Genomic DNA, 24,041 nt, shown 5'->3' on the forward strand with positions numbered 1-24,041 from the left:
TAACTATCAATATGTGTAAAACAAAATCTAGCTTGTAGGGGTGACAAAGCCTACACTGAGACCGACCAGCCACTAACACAGTGAGTGGGTTTAACAGTTATTCCAACAAACTTACCCAACAGTCTCAACGTTTTGGTCGATAAAATAAGCATGTTTCATTGTGTAAACTAGCGTAGGCAGAAATGTACTTTAGGGTGGGCCTGTACAAAATAGGATGGGCCAGATTTTTCTTCTGCGCATCAGAAGCTAACAACAATCCCCGCCGGTACCGGTGACAGATTACTTTTAGAATACTTTTGGAATACCTTATTTTTCCATAACAGATGGGTATGTTTTGGTGAACAGGAGACACGTATATTTTACTGTTTTAATAGCTTATCAAGAACTCAAACACAACATCTTGGTGTCATTCTGACAGCTCTCTCATTCTGGACAGCTCTCTCATCGGCACCCCACATAAAACACATCACCCGGACTGCATTCTTTGTACTGTCTTAAAACCTTTCTTTGGAATATGTTATGAATTGTAAGGTGTCCTTGGGTGCTTTGAAAGGCGCCCCTAAATAGAATGAATTATCATTATTATTATTATTATCTGAAACGATATAATAACTTTTAAAACGTTGTCCAGTCACTTGCCCCATGCATTCAGCAGCAGTAGGCCATTCACTTTGATTTTATCCCGTCATCATTTCGACAATAAAGAAATGCTACATAAACGTTATCTTGCACATTTTATCTAACCATCTCCGTTTCTAACTTTCAATATATTTTAAAAGAGATCTCTCTCTCTCATCTGCGTGCGGGGGCGGGGCCTCACAGACACGCTGCATCTCTCTCTCGCTCACAGACATGCTGCAGCGCTGTGCAGTGTGCACACAGTTCTGCCGGTAATGAATATTACATTTGTGAGGAAACTTTTCCACCAATAATTCCAATAAGTATTCCAAAATGTATTCACTTCAGGTTTACGAAAGTAACTGTAATCAGATTACTCGTTTTTCAAATGTAACGCCAGCTGAATACACTTGATTTTTGTATTCTGATTACGTAACGCCGTTACATGTATTCCTACAACCCAACCCTGTGTATATCTCTCCGGACTGTCCACCAGCAGATGAAAAACACCCACCTCTCCGCCTCTTCCAAGGGACGAGGGAACCGTGCGGCAGAATTTCCGTTAACATTGTTTTTCTTCTGACAGCCCAGCAGCAGGAGAGGTGGGGCGAGGGAGACGTGGGGAGAGTGAGGCGGGGCTATTTCATCGTTATCAGAAAATGATCGTATAGATCGCTGCTAGATGAGGGCAGTGGGGGCTCTTCTTGGAGTCTGGCTTTTTAAAAAAAAACAAAGTTCATTAGTGAACTTTGAGCCATCATTTATTTTGCAGGCAGCTCTCTGCCTCTCTCACGTTATTATGGCGCACGCCGGAACCAACAATCAGTTTTTACCATACATGAATTCGGTTCAGAGGACAAAACACATAGGCCTACAACATTAATTAAACTCGATATTTGTTCACTTGAATTTCACTTTGAATGCTTGGATATTGTCAATGGGTGAATACATTTTTTTATAATAATAATAATAAAAAAATAAAAAATGTTTTAATTTTTTTTAAATTAAAATGACACAGAAGCTTGGTGGGCCAATGGTGACTACGCCACGTAAAGACACATCCCAGTGTCTCCCAGCAATGCAGTAAACCCTAATGTGCTCTTGTCAAACAGACCAGCAGAGATGAACCATATCCTGATAAAGGCAAGGACACTGGTCGATAGCACTGTGCTAACACCGATCAAAGCGTCCCAAACAACTACAACAATTTCAACAAAAACAACACAATAACATTAACCACATTATCTACTGCTTACATGAAGCTGCTTGTTGGAGGACCAATGAGGCCACACAGGTGGAGCTAGGGTCAGAAGTTAAAAAACAAAACATCAACCAGAAACAACATAGAGATGGGACACACAGTCAAACAGTGCAGGAAAAAAATAAGAAACTAGATTGTAGTAACATCAGGATTGAAGTGTATTCGTTGTGATTGTGGTAATGTATCTGTATGATTCATGTACTAATTCAATGATCGGCCACAAGAGTGTAGCAAACACAGAGAAACAGTTTGACATGCAGCCACTGATAAACCAGAAGTCTGAATGCTCAGTGGACCACAGTCCATGTGATAAACTTGATTGATATTGTACAGTGTTATATGTAACCTCAGCTCTTACACTACAATTCCCAAATCGTCAAGAGGGTGTTTGTCTTTGTACTTAAGCTAGTGTACCACAAGCAGATGGGGATGACCCTCAAGATTTAGTTTTTCTACATGGTAGTATCAAGAGTTCATTTTGTATTTTCTTATCTTTGTTGAATTGTTTGTATGCTCTTTTTAGCATTTTCAATTGTTAGTTTCAGAAGCTGCAAGTGAAAGCAGTTAAATGGACGATGATAATGGGTGAAGGAAGACAGTGAGGAATGCTTTTTAGGTGTGACACAATCTGAAGAGGCTTTCCCACCCTGCTCACACACATTTTTCCGTAAGACATCATGTTATTCTTACGTTTTGGATCAGAGGTCTGATGTTGAAGTTAGGTTGGAGTGTTGTTTAGACAAGCTCAGCTTTCATAACATCCTGACTGCCGAGGGAGTTTCTGTTGGACCGTCCAAAAGAACCGGGCTCTCTTATGGTATGTTTGTTCTGTTTGCAAAAAATAAAATAGTGAGGAAGACCAAAGCCAACATCCAATGTATCATTATTATCATTCATTATGCTGCATCCGAGTTAAACAATGTTGATGCCATGTATACAGTTTTACACAGAAAATCAATTACAAATTGATTGGCTAAAGTACATTGAGACTTTTGGAGAGCAGCACTTTACATTCAGCATTCATATCAACATACACAAGCTCCTTTTCTTCTTGCACAGTTTGCATTTCATGATAACTTCAAGATGTCCGTCTTTAATTGAGTAGTTTCAACCTGAGGGGTTAAAGAACCATTGAGCAGTCACAATATTATTATTAGGAAGAAAGTATTTATTAGGAAAATACTCAGACTAATAGAGCCTAAGGCAACTGAAAAAAGAAACTACAACTTTTTTATAATTTAAAACTTATATACATTATTGTTGTTACTAGAAACTTAAATGTTAGACTTCATTTTGAAGGAAAGGTGTACCTCTTTAGCTTTAAAATGTCAAGCATGTTATTTTAAAATGATGATACAAGGCTGGGGATCAGCAGCAAGATAGATACGATGTCATGTCCTGTCATGTCATCATATCATATCGTGTCAACTAACACATGGCCACTACGTTATACTGTAAATATATTTATTTTCTGAGTCAAATCCAAAATATTTTCACATATAACCTCTTGGACTCTTATGATCCCTGGGAATTACATCGATATTTGACAATGCTGCCCAATTCAAGTCTAGTTCCAATCCAGGAAGTAGTGTGCCTGTTGTGTGTGAATGCCGGTGTGGTCGTGAAGTCTTTTTGCAGGAGTTACTCAACCATCACATACCTTAAATTACACATCCCCCCTAACCTTAACAATATTTGTGAAACCATTTACAAATAATGTGGGAAATGAGATTCTGGCATTTGACAAAAATATGTAATTGAATGTAATCCAGGATTTCACAGAATTAAATTAAATTAAAATATCATTCAAACCTCATGGTTCCAATATTGATGAGGTTTTATCACTGATGGAACATCTCTCATCCTTATATCATATGTTGTTTTATGCTTGCTTCATTTTAGTGGCCAGACTGTCAGGATATGAGAACTGGATATTACAGCTGTCTGGTGCTCCAGTGAGGGAAGGTCTCTGTTTTCCGTTACGTCAGTGCTTGGCTTTGACCATTCTGGTAAAAACACATTGGTTCCTATGCAGACTAGGATCTTGGTTAAATACATAAAACCCATTTGTCATACTAATTAAAACATTTGAAGCTTTGCTTTAAACATTCCTTCGAATCCCGTGAATTTACGCAACACATATGTTACAAAGTCATGTGGGGTGTAGATGTGAGAGCTGCAGCAGACAGGTTTTTATTGCTACAAGTTTACAGCATCCAAATCCCACAGAGCCGTGACTGAGAGGCCAATGTGTACCAAGGGGCAACATCTGGGTTTCCAAAGACGAGCTAACATGCGTACAAGTGCCTAAAAACATGATTCTTTCTAAAGGGGCTCTATTGTGCTCATTTTCAGGTGTATATCAGCAGTGGCGGTCGGCCCATAGGGGCGCTAGGGGTGCCGCCCCACCTCTTGCCAGATACAAAAAAAAAATATATATATATATATTAAATTAAAAAAAATATATTTAAAACAAAAATATTTAAAAAAAATATATATTTGAATTTTTAATGAACAAGGTAAATATCATACAATTGGTATCACAAAAATGTATAATCCACAATACAATCTCGTTTAAAATTGTGTTACGATGTCTAAAGTTACTGATAAGTCACCTGTTTCCTGCCTGGCCTTGCCCAGCGCCATATAGATAGAAGAGTTACGACAACGGAAGTCCAAAAACGGTTATCATCACGTGGTTCATGTAGACGAGGATCGTTCCCCGGAAGTTCATGGCAGGCAATGTGAATGCATTGATAACAGGAGATAGAACTACGATTTTTGGTAATTATTAGTGAATAAAGGTTTTGATTTGCAATATTTATACAACAAATCGATATGTGTATGTATTTACATCAATATGTTTTAAAAAATAAAATAGAATTTGCTAATATTAAGTGATAATATTAGGATTAGTGTGAACAACTAGTGTACATGTTACTAACAGTGCCTTGGTTAAAGAGCCTGTTGCTGTTTATTTATAGCTTTGAATTCTTTCAAACCAATATTATCTTCTTAAACTTGTATGGTAGTCACGAGCATCACTTTCTAATGTATATTGATATATTTAGAGGGAGGGGATCTAAAGTAATGCTTTAAAATGCAGATTAGATTAATTTCTACCACTTTCTTAAATTCATGGTAGTTTCAGTAATCCCATGGTAACTGAGGACACAAGTTATCTAAATGACTAATGTCATCTTTATGGCTTTCAGAAAGGACAGGAGACCTACAGGTGACTATCAAAGGACTAGCAGCAGCAGCATATGATGATGATGATGATGATGATGATGATGATGATGATGATGATGATGATGATGATGTTAAATGTGTTGTTTTAGGAACATCCATTGCAAATACATGGAATTCAATAAACATTGAATAGCATATCATGCAGTTTGTCGGTGCCTTTTCCTCCGTGTTGTCCTGGTTTGCTGTGCTGCCTCCTAGTCGCCACCATGGTTTGCTGTGCTGCCTGGGGATGCTCAAATCGCTCAGAAAAAGGAGTACGAATGTACGGCTTCCCCACTGACACAGAGCGGAGGAAAAAATGGCTGGCTCAAGTCAGCAGGAGCAATTTCACGACCAACAGCAACAAAATATGTGATGTATATACAAACACTGCATTTGCACTTTTTCACAAAACGAAAACCACACCATTGGGAAAGCTTAATGTTTTGTTTAATACAAAAAAACAGGGAAAGGCTTGAAAAACACTGAGAGTTGAGACTCAGGGTGCAGGGTGAGGGTCTCAGTGCAGGTATTCAGGCTCCATTGAATCCCCCTCTGGTTCTTGTGCTGAAAGAGGGAGTAACAGACAGGAGAAAGGGTTATACACACAGCACACCTATTGGATGGGAAATGCCTTGGGGAGATAAGGTGTTTACTTATATAAAACAGTAGTATTAAACTTACCTTGTGTTTTCACTCTCACTTAAGTCCCTCTCCCTTTGCCATCAATCCAAAATCAGCTGAGCTGCAACATTATACAGACAGGTAATAATCAACATAATCACAAGGACACAATATGGCTCTGCTAAAAACACTCACTCTTACACGCACCAAAGTTATATTTATCTAATATTTAACTCCCTCCACCCCCGCATACAATCCCGTTTAGAAGCCCCTCTTCTCTAATTCAACATGTTGGACGAAATGACATTAAGAGAACGGAATTTACAATTAAAAGGCTGTTCAACGTGTGTTGCTAACTTGCTTCGGTATGCTATCTTAATCTTAATCTGTTAAGAGGGGCGACTGTGGCTGCGAGGGGGTGCGGTCGTCTTTCCACCAGAAGGTTGTGGGTTCGATCCCAGCCCATGCAGTCAACATGTCGATGTATCCTTGGGCAAGATACTTAACCCTGAGTTGCTCCCGATGGCATGGCCAACGGTGTGTGAATGTGTATGTGTGTTAGTTCCTAGAGTAATATACACTGCTCTGTATGAATGGGTGTGAATGGGTGAACGACATGTAGTATGTAAAGCGCTTTGAGGGGTCTTAAAGACTGGATAAAGCGCTATATAAGTACAGTCCATTTACCATTTACCATTTATCTGTAAACGTTCCCTAAATCTACTAATTTAGGGATAATCCACTGACATCCTTTAATACACATGTTTATTTGAATCAGATGTACTGATAATATCCGCAATATAAATCTTTAAACTTCTTCTTACCTTTAAAAGTCCGTCACGAACGGTGTATTATGCTGCAACTCCACAGCTCTGCCAGCCTTGGCGCTAACTTCCGGGGAACGATTGAGAGGCTCCACGATCCGCCATTGCTGTAAAAAAGTGGTCCATTGGAGTGAACGGAGATGTCGTAACTCTTCTATTAAATGGCTCTGGCCTTGCCCATGGCATTAGTTTATCATTACCGGGCAGAGCCCCCGAGCGAAACAGCAGCAACCAGCACGTTGCAAAAGTCTCAATAGTAAACTGTGCCGCCGAAACATAATTTCAGCCAATCAGCGCCGTCAAATATTTTGGTCACGTGGGCGCTCACGTTGGCGCCCATGTTGCTTACGTGCGTTGACGTGAGTTGTTTTTTAGACTCGTGACTGAGTGACCAAGGTGACGCAGTATTTGGATGAGAATGGTGTGCAGGTGGAGTCGCCGGAACCTCGGTCCTCCCATGAGCTACTCTCCAATCCTTTTGAAAGGAGAAGTTTGGGAGATATATTGATACTTAAAGACCTTGGACCGGACCAACCCGATTTGTATATCACAGCAAGCTCGTGAAAAAGACAAAACGTATCAACAAGGCTTCTCACATGGCTAGCTGGATGCAAACAGGTAAATGCTATCTTTTGTTTCACATGCTTGCTCTTCAAACAGCCGGGGACAGATACGATCTGTTCAGAAACTAGACAAAAGTTAAACAAGTACAAACCACAGACTGTCTGTGTCATGGAGAATACAGTCGCTGGTTTATTTATGTCTGTAGGCCGTTGTTGTGAGTGTGGACGGTCGGAGCATATATAGCGTTAGCTTAGCCAAGCTCCATTCAGGAAACAAGCATTCTAAAAGGTTTTTCGCCTGCCGTCTGTCTGCAGACTTGTCAAAGCATTAATTCATGGTTTTTACTAACCGGTATCAGTATGTTGTTACGTCGCCATCATTTAGAAACGTGTATTACAATTTAATCACGGTAAAATATGTTGTTGTAGTTGTAGCTCCCGAGCCAGCGCGTCTTGTTTGAATGATGTGAGTAAACACAGCTGGCAGCTGCGGCGAAGCGAATATTCGCATCGCGTCCGGTCTGAACGCAGCATTAAAGCGAGCTCCGCGCTGCACTGGAAACGCGCCATTACATCACCAGAAGTCCTAATTTAAGGGGTCATTTCTCCCAAAAAAAAATGTTTTACTCTATCAATAGCCCCACCAAAAATATTTTCCACCAGCCGCCACTGTATATCAGTATGTAGTGTCTCTACTGGGACATGTCTCCATGCTTTAATGTTCAAAAAGCTCTTTATTTTTCTCATACTGTCTGTGCTGCAGCACCTCTTTTCACCCTCTGTCTGAAATCAGCCCAGTCTGCTCTTTTTGGTTAGCTGGCTGACTCTGTTGGGATTGGCCAACTGCTAAGAGATGTCCCACCCCTCAGCCTATGACATACAATGTGTAATGCTGCGTTCACACCGGACGCGATGCGATTTTTGGGGGTGGCACAATTACATGTAAGGTCAATGCAAAGACGCGGACAGACGCAAATTCGCTCCGGTGGCGTGCATGAGGCGGTTGATGCGAATGCCGAGGCACGATTGAAGGGGGCTGCAACAACCGCTCAAGTTCAATTTTTTCAACTCAAGAGTCAAATTCGTGTGACGCGCTCTCGCGGTAGCGAGGATCTCAGCCTGCCATCACTGACGTTGAATCAGAAAACATCAGCCATTAGCTGTTAGCACTCAGTGCTCACGGCTCCTCATATCTGTTCAGAAACTGAACATATCCGCAGAAAGTTATAAATGAACAAAACACAGACTGTCTGTGTCATGGCGAATACAGTCGCTGCTTTATTTCTGTCTGTATGACGTTGTTGTGAGTGTGGATGGAGCAGCTACAACGTTAGCTTAGCCTGATCAATCCGATCTCCATTAAGAAAACACTGTGGTGACACGTTATGGCACATAATTCACCGTTTGGTATATTGTGTGTTGTAACACGGACCAGTTAGTGAGGGTACTGTGTTGTGGTATTCATGCTAGCTTGACAGTAGCAACGAGCAGAGATACTTACCTTGTCTTGTTACAAATGGATAATAAAGTGTGGAGTTCCATACTGAACACACCGCCTCTGACTCCCTTTCATCGGCTCTACACTGGTGTGGTTCGCACACGTTAAGACGCACTTTGCCTGCCGCCGTGTCCGTGACGGGGACCTGAACATTTTTCATGTGGTGGCGGCGCTGGGGAGCTCCAGGTCGTCCAGGTTGGTTGGAGTTATCGCAGATCCCCCACGCCATGACAAATATGAGGCGATTAAGGCCCTTCTCCTAAGACATTTAGCTTATCTGCTAAGGAGAGGGCTCGCCAGATTTTTGAGATCCAAGGCCTAGGAGACAGCAAGCCATCCCAGCTCATGGAGAAGACGCTGAATCTGCTGGGGGGGGAAGATCCCCGGATTTTGTTTATGGAGACTTGGGATCAGACGGCGCTAGCCAACACGTCCATTACCGAACCCCGCGCCTTGGCTGAAGAGGCAGACCGTTTTTTCCTGGCGACCCAACAGCCCAGTGCAGAGGTGCTAGCTGCGACGCTCAGTGCCCCCTCGCCAGTTGGGAAGGCTTGCGGGGGGCGGGTCGTGGTGGTGCCAAGCCGAAGTGGGGACACAGGAGTGTTTTTACCACGCGCGGTTCGGGTTTCGTTAGTGACAGTGTCTCGGGAAGCTGGTTTCTTTGTGACACAGGCGCCCAATGGAGCGTGGTTCCTGCGTCGAGGGAGGACGTCGCTCGAGGGGGACACGGACCGCAGTTGACGACAGCTAATGGTGGCCCCATCCGCACATACGGCGTGAGGCCTATGTGTTTATGTATTGGAGGACAGCGTTTCAACTGGGATTTTGTGACGGCAGACATTTATTTTCCCCTCCTCGGGGCAGATTTTGTATGTGCTCATGGACTCCTTGTGGACGTTAGAAACAAACGCTTGGTTGATGCCTTGGCGTTTTTCTCCCTGGTGTGTACGCTTGGCAAGGCTGCGTACAACGGGCTGTCGGGCTCGCTGTCGGGGGCAGACAGTTTTCTCAGGCTGTTGGCTGAATTTCCAGACCTGACGCTGCCCACTTTCTCTGCGCTCACCACCAAGCATGGGGTGGAGCACCACGTCACCACCAAAGGTCCCCCAGTCTACGCCAGGGCCCGGCGGTTAAATCCTTCTAAACTTGCAGTAGCGAGGGCAGAGTTTTCGACCATGGAATGCCTGGGTATCATCCGCCGGTCTGACAGTCCTTGGGCCTCTCCTCTGCACATCGTTCCCAAGCCTAACGGCGGTTGGCACCCATGTAAGGATTACCGCCGCCTCAACGACGCCACGACACCCGACCGCTACCCGACCGCTACCCGGTGCCGCGCATTCAGGACTTTTCAACACACCTGGCGGGTACGCTGGTGTTTTCTAAGGTGGACCTGGTGCGTGGATACCACCAGGTGCCCATGCATCCCCTGGACATTCCCAAAACGGCAGTGATAATGCCTTTTGGGTTGTTCGAGTTCCTGCGGATGCCTTTTGGGCTCAAGAATGCCGCTCAAACGTTCCAGCGCCTGATGGATTAGGTTCTGCGGGACTTACCATTTGTGTTCGTCTACCTGGGCGACATACTCGTCGCCAGCACTTCGGTGGGGGAACGTGCACCAAGTTGTTTTGGCCATGAACAAATTTGACCTGCAGTTTGACAAGTTAAGTGGCCTGGCGACAGACGGCGCTCCCGCCATGGTGGGCATGCAGAAAGGACTGACTGCATTGGTCAGAAAGGAAATGAGTCGTCTCAGTCTCGATCCAAATTAGTTGGTTGTATGTCACTGTATCATACATCAAGAGAACCTGTGTGCACATTCCCTGAAGATCAACAATGTTATGCATACCGTTGTTTCCACCATAAACTTCATTAAAAGCAGAGGACTAAACAGTCGCCAGTTTAAGGAGCTACTGAGAGAGCTTGAGTCGGAGTACGGAGATCTGATGTATCATTGTGAGGTGCGCTGGCTGAGTCGCGCAAGTATGGTTTTACCAGTTGAGGGAAGAGGTAAAACAGTTCACTGAAATGAAGGGGAAACCAGTCATGGAACTCAGTGATAGCAAGTGGCTTTGTGATTTGGGCTTCATGGTGGACATTACCAAGTACCTCGCAGAGCTGAACGTCAAACTTCAAGGTCCTAACCAGCTTTTCAGCTCTCTGCTTTCAAATGTGAAATCATTTGAAGCTAAACTAAAGCTGTGGCAATTGCAACTGGAGAAGGGAAACACTGTTCACTTTCCCACTCTGCAAGAACAAAAGCCTGCTGTGACCTCGGAGTATGCTGGTGAGTGTGCAAAACTACATCAGGCCTTCAGAGAGAGGTTCCAGGATGTTAACCGTTACCAGAAGGAACTGAACATTTGTGCAACACCGTTCAATGTGGAACCAGCTGATGTGCCTGAAAACCTACAGCTGGAAATCATTGAGCTGCAAAGCAACGATGAGCTCAAAGCTAGGTACAACAACCTCCCTCTGCTTGAGTTCTACAAACTGTGTGTGGGGGCTGAGGATTTTCCCATTCTAAGGAGACATGCACTGAAGTTTGCATCACTGTTTGGGACAACCTACCACTGTGAGCAGTTCTTTTCAAAGCTAAGCCTTGCCAAGACCAGGTTACGCTCAAGACTGACGGACCTAAACCTGGAAAACCAGCTGCGAGTAGCATCTTCATCACTTCCATCTGACATCAGACGCCTCGCAAAAGAGAAGCAGTTCCAGCCTTCGTATTAGGTGAGATAATAATAATTGTAATGGCAATTATGTGCTCTCTCTACCTGAGCCCTTCCCTGTCCGGTCACCTATGACCCCATTTATACACCCCTGTGCAGCTAATCACTGCCACCAAGTGTCCAAAAAGAAAAATTGCATTATGAAGCTAAAAATAATAATATAATAAATAAACTTAAACTGGCTCCTACAATAATAATAACTTTATTTATATTGCACCTCTCATGTTGTTAGACTTCAACGTGCTTTATATCAGTGAATCTAAAAACAGCAGGAATATAATTATTTAAAATAGAGAGCATGAAAACAATAACATCATGTAACACAGTTTGATTGGCTAAAATGTTATGATCCTGTTTATTTGTTTATTAGTGTTGTCTTTTCATGTTTCCTGTATTTATTTTGTGTTTTTAAAAACACGTCACTTTATGTCAGATTCGTCTGTGATGTTCACCTGGTTTTGCTTTGTTAGTTTCCGTTGTGTTCACTCATTCTGCAGTTTAGTATCCAGTGTTCCTCAGTTTGTTGCATTGAAGCGTTCATTAAATTCCTGGAATTCAAGGTACTTGCATGTGTTTGCATTTTTGGCCTTACGCCTCTCTTACACACTCTCTCCAAAGCATAACATAAAAACATTGAAAATAAAACAGAAAGACATCTGGTTTAACAGGTTGCTTTTTCTTTGCACAGCATGAAAGAAAGGCGAAATGATTGCGCTGATTTTAGTTTTTTTTAAGCAGATGTTGAGCTCAAATGTGTACGGCCCTCGGAGGATGTTGTAAAAATTAAATGGCCCTTGAGAGGAAAAAGGTTCCCCACCCCTGTGCTATATAAATACACTTGCCTTGCCTTGATCGGCCTGTAGGGAGGGACGGCCCTGGGTTCCTCGATTATCGCTCCTCCAGCTTGATTTTGTAATGTATGGTCCCATGTAGAGTCAAATAGACGACAACGCATGGTATCAGGGCCTTGTGATTGGCTAAAATACATTATGATTAGCTGTCAATTGTTTTGTCCATTTTACTTACTTACTGGTGTTTTACATTTCTAGTCCACTGGGTAATGGGTTACTTCACAGTGACTACATCCACTTCTTATGAATAGTATTTATTGTGTAATCAATGTGGTTAATGAAAAGAGTCAGCTTCATTCAAACTAAAGCTGGGACATGTATGAAGTGATTCAATGTGAGTCAAATGCGTCAGAAAGAGTGAGTGATTGGGTGGGTCAGATATTGGATTCATTTTTGTTGTTCTAGTGAGCATATCAGACGGCATCACAAACCTTCCCATACAGCACAATGGCATTCCTTACATGAGTCTCACTGCTGGAGATGTCTACACCCCGCGATAGGGAAGACATTCCGCTGGAATATTACACTTTGGGTATTTGTAAAAGGTTTGAGTTTCAACAGACTACTCGCTCTCTTATTTCTTGGAATCTGCCATCCTACATACCAGACTGCTGCGCTGATACATCCCACAGGACTAAACTCTGTGGAGTGGAACAGATCAGATTTCTGGACATGTTGTTGTGTGCTGCCTCAAGGTCAGATCAGACACACATTTGGTTATTTGTAAATGCTATTGACAAACAAAAAGTAAAATATTGAAAATAATGGTATGCCCAGTTGAAGGTCAGAATACATTTTATTGGTCTATTGAACTGCATAATATTTTGCACTTTGACTGTGATTTGCAAAACATTTCTGACATACTGTTCAAGCATTGGTCGCACCTTGTTGTTGAAACACCACACTCTCAGTGTTAAAATGTGCTCCACATGTTTGCCCGCCGGAAGGACTTTACGGTTTGCAATAATACAGATTCCTCACTAATCTGAAGCAGCTGTGCCCTCAGTTTGCAGTACTGAAGTTTGTGAGTACTGAAGATATGGCTGTGAAAATAAATATTCATATTAAGTCTTTTGACCTAAATAAGATAGGTTGGAGATGTTCCCCATTGGGTTCTCACTTGAATAGATACAGAGGGAGCAGCTTCGTAATGCAGGGCGGGGCTAGGGTCATATCCAGTTCTACACATTGCAGCACATGGCAGCTATGCTTTATGTGTGGAAACATGTGTTAAACATCACAACTCAATTGTATTGTTGGAGATGTTGGCTGTAACTGTACCTAATTGGACTTTCACGTGCACACAGACGTTTATAATTATCCATACATATTCAAATTACTTACACTACCAGTCAAAAGTTTGGACACACTCTTGGCTTCTCTCAAACCCCGGCCAAACGAGGACGATAACACAAACGGACCGCAATCGTTATCAAAAAAGTCTTCCGTCCACACGCAACTGGCACCAGAAACGTGTCCGTTCACACGAGACCGCTCGAAAGCGCGAGCTGTCTCCAGCGCGAGCTGTCTCCAGCGCGAGCTGTCTCCAGCGCTGGGTCAGGGTGTGGTTCCTTGCACTCGGAGTCGGGCTAACGTCCACGCTAGCTGCTACATGCTTTGCATTTAGGTGATACTTTAGGCTTGATGTGCTGCGGTGATATGCAAATTCTTTTTTGCATAATTTGCACACAACCGTGCTCTTGTCGACGCTTCCATCCGTCCGTTTTTTAAAACAAAATGTCCCATCCACGGGGCCGACGAAAGCGGTCTCATCAGCTTGTTCGTTCATGTTTGACTATTGTTCACCGTGGTTTGTTGTTGTTTGAAGTCCCATGCTGAAGTCATGAACGTTAGTTGGTGCTCCAGTATAATCGGTACGCCTGAAACTCATCCAGTGAGAAACGTTCCGCTGTGCAAAGATAAGTGCGATTAAAATGCGATTAAAATGCGTTAATTTTTGTGTAATTAATTAATCTTAATTAACGCGTTAAAGTCCCGGCCCTATAAAATACACATTCTGGTACTCTCTTGAGAAGAAAAATAAATAAATCTATTACTACATGACATGTTTAAAAAAATGAATGCCATTTTAGTTTTTTGTTCTGAAAGCTGAACCTGCTGCTCCTCACAGAGAGAAGAGGGAAGAGGCTGTGCATTACTTTACATTGTGGATAAGGGTGGATAGCCCCCATTGTTCTGTGTGTCAACATGACAGACAGCCCACACAGCTATCAATCATCACACCGTGGGGTCTTATTTCATTACCTGTTGATTTCTATCAACACGTAATGTTGTATCGATGTATAGAGATGTACTACAGCAAAAGTATTCTCCGTATTCTTCCTGCAACAACACCACGCCGTTATCGTGATTCTGATTGGCCAGAAGACATTATCAAAGATGTTCTATTGAGAAGACGATCACTACGTGACAAAAGTTTTCAAAACCGTTTCTAGTCTTCGGTATTTCCAGACAAGTGGCTACCGAAATCAATCTTACTAACTGCTGTCTGTGCAATTTACTCCACGCGAGTTGGCGGACTTTATTTTGCTTACTTTAACATCATTTTTCATGGTGGGGCTACGCCATTTCATGGTATGGCTGTAGCCTACCCCAGCCATACCCTGGCGCCGTCACTGCGCCTATCTGATAGTGAACTGTAGCAGATACGACCGTTATCGTCCTCGTGTGGCCGGGGCTTCAGTCAGCTTCATGAGGTCGTCACCTGGAATGGTTTGCAATTAACACGTGTGCCTGGTCAAGAGTCAATGTGTGGAATGACTTGCCTTCTTAATGTGTTTGAGACCATCAGTTGTGTTGAGCAGAGGTAGGGTTAGTACAGTGGAAAGCCCTATTTGACTACTGATGTAATCCATGTTATAGCAAGAACCAGTCAACTCAGTGAAGAGAAACGACCGTCTATCATCACTTTAAGAAATGAAGGCCAGTCGATCCGGAAAATGTCAAGAACTTTGAATGTATCCTCAAGTGCAGTCGCAAAAACCATGGAACGCTATGATGAGACTGGCTCTCATGAGGACCCCCCCGGGAAACGAAGAGCAAGAGTTACCTCTGCTGCAGAGGATAAAAACATCAGTTCCCAGCCTCAGAAAGCACACATTAAAGCACCTCAGATTAGAGCCCACATCAATGATCACAGAGCTCAAGTAGCAGACAAATCTCAGCATCCACCGTTCAGAGGAGACTGCGTGAATCAGGCCTTCATGGTCCAATCGCTGCAGAGATCCACTACTCAGGATGAACAACAAGAAGAAGAGAATTGTTTGGGCGAGAAACACAAGGACATTAGATCAGTGTAATCTGTACTTTGAGACACTCTGCCACCAAACTAACCATCATAAATAATAATTCATTCATTGCTAATTAAATGCTGACTTAGATGTTTTACAGATGCATTTGATATGAACATCCTGCCAAAATAACTGTTTCCTTTTATGTTGATAAAAACATAATCTGGGCAACGTCTTGTTTATAAAAATTATTTGTGTAAATTGTATATTAGTGTAAATATTAGACAGGGTTGAGCAATACTAACAGTGTCTCATTCTGTCTGTATGTATGTGTGTGTCTGTGCGTGAGTGAGTGAGTGTGTGTGTTTGTGTGTGTGGAGGTCACATGGTTTCTAATTGCTACCAGGAGGTCCTCGCCACTTTTCACAAGAAAATCAAAAATACCTTCAGCTTTAGCTCTGCTCTTTGCTACTTTTCTTCAGTCCCACATTCCCTGGCTGCTCTCCTGTCCCGGGAGAGCAGATGTAAGGAAATGTTGATTCTCTATCATTTTCTGAGTTTCAGTATTGCTGTGTGAAAGCAGTCTCCACAGAAACAGTTACACCCCCCCCCCCCCTCCCCCCACACAAAGACAGGATCTTCTGTTTCAGTGGGTGTCACCACTGCAAAAAGCCCTCGTGTTTCTGTGAGTTTACACGAGGGTCAGCTGCAGACGGACTTCGTTAAAGGGTTGTCGGCTCAAGCACATCCATGTTCAATCTGAACCGTGGTGAGAGGGGGGGTTCATACTGAGCACATTGTTGCAGAACCCTCCATCAGCAGGCAGGCATGTGGGAGGGATCAGCAGGCGGAGCGAGGCGGAACCCTGAACCGTCCCCCAGTGCACCCCCCCCCCCCAGCCCCCACACTCTCAGTCCTGTGGAGCTCCATAGTGAAATCTCGTTCACAGCCTCCTCTCTGGGTTCAGATCTAACTGGGTCAAGCTCTGAGGAGGACGGATTTTAAGTTGAGTTAACATGGCATCTCTGAGAACTGTGATCTGTCTGGGGGTCTGTCTGTACACCTGGACCCTCACTGCTGCAGGTAAGACAACAGCAACAACAACAACAACAACAACAACAACAACACAATAACAACAACATAGATAGATAGAGGGATAGATGAATAGATAGATAGATAGGTAGGTAGATAGATAGATAGATAGATAGATAGGATAGGTAGGTAGGTAGATAGGATAGATAGATAGATAGATAGATAGGTAGGTAGATAGATAGATGGGTAGGTAGATAGATAGATAGATAGATAGATAGGTAGGTAGATAGATAGATAGATAGATAGATAGATAGATGGGTAGGTAGATAGATAGATAGATAGATAGGTAGGTAGGTAGGTAGGTAGGTAGGTAGGTAGGTAGGTAGGTAGGTAGGTAGGTAGGTAGGTAGGTAGGTAGGTAGGTAGGTAGGTAGGTAGGTAGATAGATAGATAGATAGATGTAGTTCAACGTTTATGTAACTTGTCTCCATCATTCCCATGTGGTTCTATCCAGTGGTGAGAGAAGTACTCAGATATTGTACTTAATATCCTAAAATACGCTTAAGGACCAAAAGTAAAAGTAGCCGATAGGAGAATCGCTCATTTCAGAATAATATACCAGAGGATTTTATTGTATTTATGTATGCATTAATGGGTACATCAATGTGTAAATATGGGGATTATTTGAATGTGTCTGTACAATGAATGTAGTGGAGTAAAGAGTACAACAATAACTACATGTAGTATAAAGTTGATGTTTCCTATCGCATGCTTTTATATTCAGCCGTTCTGTTGTGTTGGCATGGTGTGGAGATTAGACTTCTGGTGCCATGTTTACCGTGATCCTCCTGTTTTTAGTTTTTTCATAGCTGCCCTTTTTAGAATAAATGTTCGGTACAACAAGAAAAAGCAAAAAAAAAGTCCCAAATGCATAATTACAGGTTTGTTATTTATGTTTGAACAGTAGTGCAAGTTTCAGTTTAAAAATAAGGAACTCTGACATTTTGAATAATTAACTGTATTAAACAGTTAAAAACAAACCACAAACAGCACCACACACTCAGATGGCCATATTATCGATAATGGCTGATGTCAAACAAAAAGGTTTCATCAAGCTGTAAATCTAAAAAGAATGTCTTGAAAATATTACATCATAAATAATAAGAAAGTGTTTCAAGAGTGCAAAGTCGCTGAAAAAATATGCCAAAAGCTTCCGTTATTTATTTTGGTCTCTCGGCTTTCATGTCTATTGGCTTCTTAAAAACAGCGGGGATCAGCTGTTGAACTGCTGTTGTCTTTTGCCGGGCTCCGGTGATTGGCAAATCTGGGTTAGCATACCGCACCGCTGTCTAACAACGCCGACACACCGTCCTCTTCCGATCCACCACTCGCACACTTCATCGTTATTGTAGTCCACAGGGAACCCGAAATGTTCCCACACAGCTGATTTAAAAGAAGCAGGTGGGTTCTTTATTAATCCCCGTGGGGAAATGGTTTCTCTGCATTTGCCCCATCCTGTGTTCGGAGCAGTGTGCTGCCAATTTGAACGGTGCCCGGGGAGCAGTGTAGGGAACGGTGCCTTGCTCAGGGACACCTCGGTAGCACTTGGTCTTTCCGGGACTTGAACTGGTGACCTTCCAGTTGCCAAGCCATGTCCCTATCGACTTCCCCACCACCGCCCCAATTGGTTATTGGCTAATGGTTACACAAGCCAAAACACGTTCATAAAGACATCATAAAGTGGCCAAAATCTGATCAGCTCATTTTCAGACACTTTTTTTCAAAAAGTGAGAGAATCTTTTTTTTTTTTTCTTTCAGAATCTCTTTACACAGAGGGGACACATGTTTATGTATAAAAGACATAAAAAAGTGGATTTTGCACAATAGGTGACCTTTAATGTGTATATTAACTAACCTGTTAAGCCCGGTAGCCCTTATCACAACAATATTCTTAAAAATACGAAACTGTATTCTTAACATTTAACAACCTATTAATGTGTCATACCCACTTAACGGGAAGAAACTCAGCTAACTGATAATATGACATTTTTTACCGAAACAAAACCCAGGTCTCTGAATTAGCACTAAGAGAAAGAGTGCTAACGCACTTAGCACATAACTCACGTTAGCGATCTTTTATACTTCATCGGATCTGCACAAACAAGATATCATCTGAAAGCTTAAATTCCACAGATTCCAAAACTCGCGGCAGCGAAGGCTGGCAAAGACAACACACAACTTCACTTTACTGGGCCGAAACGGCAAATATATCTTACCTTTGCTGTTTTCTGATCAAAAGTTGTGTTCAAGGGCATTAAAACGTATAGAAATGCTGCTGAAGGTTAATCCAATGTCTCTGTCACTTTGAAATGATTACTGATAATCCATCGTAATATTTGTTCATGGCAATAAGCCTAGTTTTCAGAGCGTAACGTAGATTTCGGTTTGGGCAAACTGCGTGCGCACCACTCTCACTCCTTAATAACTTTCCCTCGATTCTATTGGCTCTAACGGTTCAAAAGAGGTGTCAATCACCAAAATCGACCAATGGGTTCCAGAGATATGGCAAATATACCCAAATGACCCCAGAGGTGTTTTTTTTTTCTAAACTTCTAAAAAGGTAAAATTTCACTTGTTTTGGATCAATCTTGATACAGGGTACTTATTATATGTTATAGTTTGGATTCCTAAAGCTTTTTGTCTACTATCCCATCATTCAAGAGTGGTTTTCACTATAAGTAATGGGTTTTTGTTTTGGACGGAAACTATAATTTAAAATGTTTTACTATGTTCAATCTGAATTTACTTTAAAATAAAAACATATGTATTGATTCTGACTTTTACATCCAACTCACAGGTGTATCATTGCTTTGAGAAAAAAGATTATTAATTTAACCCTTTTAGAAGGGAAGGTTATGGTCATTTGTTCTGGGAATGTCATTTTCGAGCCTGAGACCTGAAAAACAGGCAAGGGCTTAACAGGTTAATCTAATGTTCCCGGCAAACTCTAGACCACAATATATGGAGATACAACTGTTAATGTTGTTAATTTATAGCAGCTAGAGAAGTATTTTTAAGGTTGTGTTGGACTCTTTTTTTACAAATATAGTTTTTATAATTTCTTAATTATGAAGCTACTTTCCCACCATTTTATTGTATTCTTATTAAAAGTTCCCTATCTCCCTCCCCCAGACCATGTCAGGTAAAGCGTCAGGAAGTCAGCAGTGTGTGGGTTTTTTACTGGTCGCCCCTTAGATATCACGCATCGCATATTTTATTTTATTAAAATGCTGATCAGTTTTGTGACAATCTGATGCTCTGATAGTCATACAACATGTTCATGTTTACTCCACTATTCTAAATGATCCAATGTTACAGCGTACTGTAGTTTAAATACAATAGATATATATTTTTGTTGAAATACAAATGTTGGAAATGTTCAGTATGGTGATGATGCAAATATGTGTCACGATGTAACAAGAAGTTTGCGCATTTTCCACTTAATTTGCATCCTTAAATGTTCCGTGATTCACCTAATCATGACGCAGTACATTTTGTTTGGGACATGTGGTAATGATTAAGCAACTAATAAACCAAACTGAGTGTTACACAACATGCATAAGACGCTGCAAGAAATGAAGGCATGCGAACATGAATGGAATGTTGCATGAGTGTTTGCTGTCGGAACTCAAAGAGGATGAACTGCATACATATGACTGCTTTAATTTGGTTACATTCTCACTCTGGGCTCATATCCAGCTCTCAGTGGCCGAGTCTGGCTTTAATTATAGTCTGTTCACGAGGAAGGAGAGACTGGGGGAGAGGATTTCAAAGTATTCTCTAGCATATTCAGAGATCAGCAGGAAATAACGTTGTTAATTCCGTGTTGCATCTGTTCGTAGAAAACAACATGCCCAAAGCAGAGAATTTAAAATGGGTTTCTCTGGACTTTAAAACCATCATCAATTGGACTACTGAAGAATCTGACTACAAATACACTCTCTCCATCTCCAGGTAAGCACACACACACACACACACACACACACACACACACACACACACACACACACACACACACACACACACACACACACACACACACACACACACACACACACACACACACACACACACACACACACACACACACACACACACACACACACACACACACACACACACTTGATTGTTGTGTTGTTTTTCCTTTTGTCGGGGCTGTTTATGACGCGGTGTCGTTACTCTGAAACATAGACTTTAATTAAATGTATTATGTCAACATATTTCACACAACTGTATTAGGTTAGGTGAAAGCAATACTATTAAGTTACTATCATTGCTTCCAACTAACCGTATACAGTTGTGTGTAATCTGTTGACATAATACATTTCATTGTGTAATAAATTCAATGTATTCAGTGTAACTCCACTGTGTCCTGGGGGAAACAGTCAGATAGCAGTAGGACAGGAGTGGTCATCTGGTGATGGCAACACGGATGACTCAGTGCCCACACAAATTATGCAGACCAGCAATTAGCCAGGGCCAGTGAGCCAGCAAGACACCAACACATGGCCAACAACTACAACTGGCCAACCAAGCACAGCATAGTGAACCACAACACACACACACACACACACACACACACACACACACACACACACACACACACACACACACACACACACACACACACACACACACACACACACACACACACACACACACACACACACACACACACACACACAGATGCTGAGCCCTAATCTCTGAGTGATTGTTGTGTTGTTTTTCCTTTTGTCGGGGCTGTTGATGACGCGGTGTCGTTCCTCTGACTGTGTGCAGTTAGCGTTCACACACTCGGCCTCATGAAGCGTGACTTCTGACACTGACTGAATTGATTTTTTCCTCCCCTCCTTTTTAATTATTTTCTTACGCTTCCACTGTGTCGTTTTGCAAACCTGAATGAAAGCGGGTGTTATGGAGTCCTTTTGTCACCGGTGCTGTATTGAGAAGGTTCTGGACTCTTTCCAGTGGAGGCAGAAAAGGAATATGATCTCTGCTCACTGACGTCTTTCAAACTGAATGAAACCAAACGGACAGAGAAAGAGTAGAAGGATGGAGGGAAGACAGAGTACACACACGCGCACACACACACACACACACACACACACACACACGCACGCACACAATACAAACATAATTGCAAGCAGATATTCGACAATTAGAACAACAATTTTACAATATATTTAAAAAAATTAAGTTTGTAAAAACACACGGTTGTGTATCGATATAGCATTCTAGGATTCAAGGCTTTTATTGTCATTTGTACATAGCTACAGTTATGACGATGCAAATCTCACGTCACAGGCTCCTCCAACAGTGCAACACAACAAAACAGATCAAATAATGCCAGTAAATAAAATAAAATAGAATAGAAACAGTGCAGACTAGTCTATATACAAGTAGTTGGAATATTGATATATATAAGTTGCAAACAGATTAATGTTATGGATGTTCTTTCAACAGTTCAGGTGTTTAATAGTCTTATGGCCTGTGGGATGAAACTGTCCCTGAGTCTGGTGGTTCTAGTCCGGATGCTGCGGTACCAGAGACAGAACAGTTTGTGGCTGGGGTGATGAGGGTCTTTTGTAATCCTGAGGGTCTTCTTCCTGAGCCGCTGGGAGTAAAGGTCCTCCATGGATGGCAGCTCCGTCCTGGTGATGTGCTGTGTAGTTTTCACCACCCATAAGGAGGGGTCTGAGCTCCCACGGACGCAGTGAAATCATACATCTGTGGGGGTCGCTAATACATTACCAACAACCATTATTTTAATCACAAATAATGCATGTGCTGCGCGTGTGTGTGTTTGAGTGTGTGTGCGTGAGCGCGTGCGCACACGTTAGTTTTAAAGACCCCCATAGACCTCAGTTTATAACTCAAACCCTGGTTGAGGGCGGTGCAACTGCCGTACCAGGCCGTGATGTAGCCAGTGAAGATGCTCTCTATGGAGCACCTGTAGAAGGTCAGGATGCTCTCTATGGAGCACCTGTAGAAGGTCAGGATACTCTCTATGGAGCACCTGTAGAAGTTGCAGAGTATCCTGGAGTCCATGTTGAACCTCCTCAGCCTGTGGAGGAAGAAGAGCTGCTGTCGAGCTGTCTTGGTGATGGTGGTGGTGTGAAGAGTCCATGTCAGGTCCTCAGTGATGAGTCCATGTCAGGTCCTCAGTGATAAGTCCATGTCAGGTCCTCAGTGATGAGTCCATGTCAGTTCCTCAGTGATGTGGACACTGAGGAACCTGAAGCTGCTGACTCTCTCCACCGTAGTCCCATTGATGGCGATGGGGGCGTGTCCCTCTCTCTGCTGCTTCCTGTAATCCACAATCAGCTCCTTTGTTTTGCTGACGTTGAGATGGAGGTTGTTATCCTGGCACCAAGATGTCAAGTTTTCGACCTCCTCTCTGTACGCCGTCTCGTCACCGATCAGGCCGATGACGGTCGTGTCGTCAGCAAACTTCACGATGGTGTTGGAGCTGTGTGTGGCCACGCAGTCGTGTGTGAACAGGTAGTAGAGGAGAGGGCTGAGCACGCAGCCTTGAGGGGCTCCGGTGTTGAGGATCAGGGTGGAGGATGTACTGTTTCCCACCCGCACTGCCTGGGGTCTGCCCGTCAGGAAGTTCAGGATCCAATCACAGAGGGCGCTGTTGAACCGAGGTCTCTGAGCTTGATGACTAGCTTGGAGGGCACAATGGTGTTGAAGGCTGAACTGTAATCAATGAACAGCATTCTCACATATGTGATCCTCTGGTCCAGGTGTGAGAGGGCAGTGTGGAGGGGGTGGGCTTTGGTGTCGTCTGTGGACCTGTTTGCTCCGTAGTTAAACTGCAGGGGGTCCAGAGAGTCAGGGACGGAGGAGGTGATGAGTGTTTTGACAAACCGCTCAAAGCACTTCATGATGATGGAAGTGAGTGCTACTGGGCGGTAGTCATTGAGGCTGGTGGTTTTTGACTTTGTGGGGACAGGAACGATGGTGGAGTGTTTGAAGCATGTGGGGACTACAGACTGCAGCAGGGACCTGTTGAAGATGTCTGTGAACAGCTCTGCCAGCTGAACTGCACACACCCTGAGAACACGGCCAGGGATGCCATCGGGTCCACGAGCATGTGTGGGTTAACCCTTTTAAATGATTTGCACACATCTGCCCTGTTTAAAGCAAAAGGGCAGGGCTCCTGGGCTTCATGTGCGTCCACAGCCTGGCTGCTCTCGAAATAACAAAAAATTAGGTATTTCTATCTAAGAACATGTTCCCTATTTTAAAGTGAAGTCTTGTTCATAACCAATAAGCTAGTAGTTTGACTCTAATTAGTTATTTCTATCTAAGAATATGTTCCCTATTCTAAAGTGAAGTCTTGTTCATAACCAATAAGCTACTAGTTTGACTCTAATTAGTTATTTATATCTAAGAATATGTTCCCTATTTTAAAGTGAAGTCTTGTTCATAACCAATAAGCTAGTAGTTTGACTCTAATTGACCTGAACAGGTTCCCTATTCTAAAATTGCCT

The 24,041-nt window shown here is 42.7% G+C and overlaps 1 protein-coding gene across 1 annotated transcript in view; it reads left to right on the forward strand.

The window, feature by feature from the left end:
- The first annotated feature begins 16,380 nt into the window (after positions 1-16,380).
- Positions 16,381-24,041, forward strand: part of LOC117462931 (tissue factor-like) — a 31,642-nt gene continuing 23,981 nt past the window's right edge. The window contains exons 1-2 of the mRNA XM_034105299.2: positions 16,381-16,533; positions 20,385-20,496. Of these exons, the coding sequence (XP_033961190.1) occupies positions 16,467-16,533; positions 20,385-20,496 (179 nt within the window). The 5' untranslated portion in view covers positions 16,381-16,466. The remainder of the gene's footprint in view (positions 16,534-20,384; positions 20,497-24,041) is intronic.

This window comes from Pseudochaenichthys georgianus, chromosome 17 (assembly GCF_902827115.2).
Source record: "Pseudochaenichthys georgianus chromosome 17, fPseGeo1.2, whole genome shotgun sequence".
Taxonomy (NCBI): Eukaryota; Metazoa; Chordata; class Actinopteri; order Perciformes; family Channichthyidae; genus Pseudochaenichthys; species Pseudochaenichthys georgianus.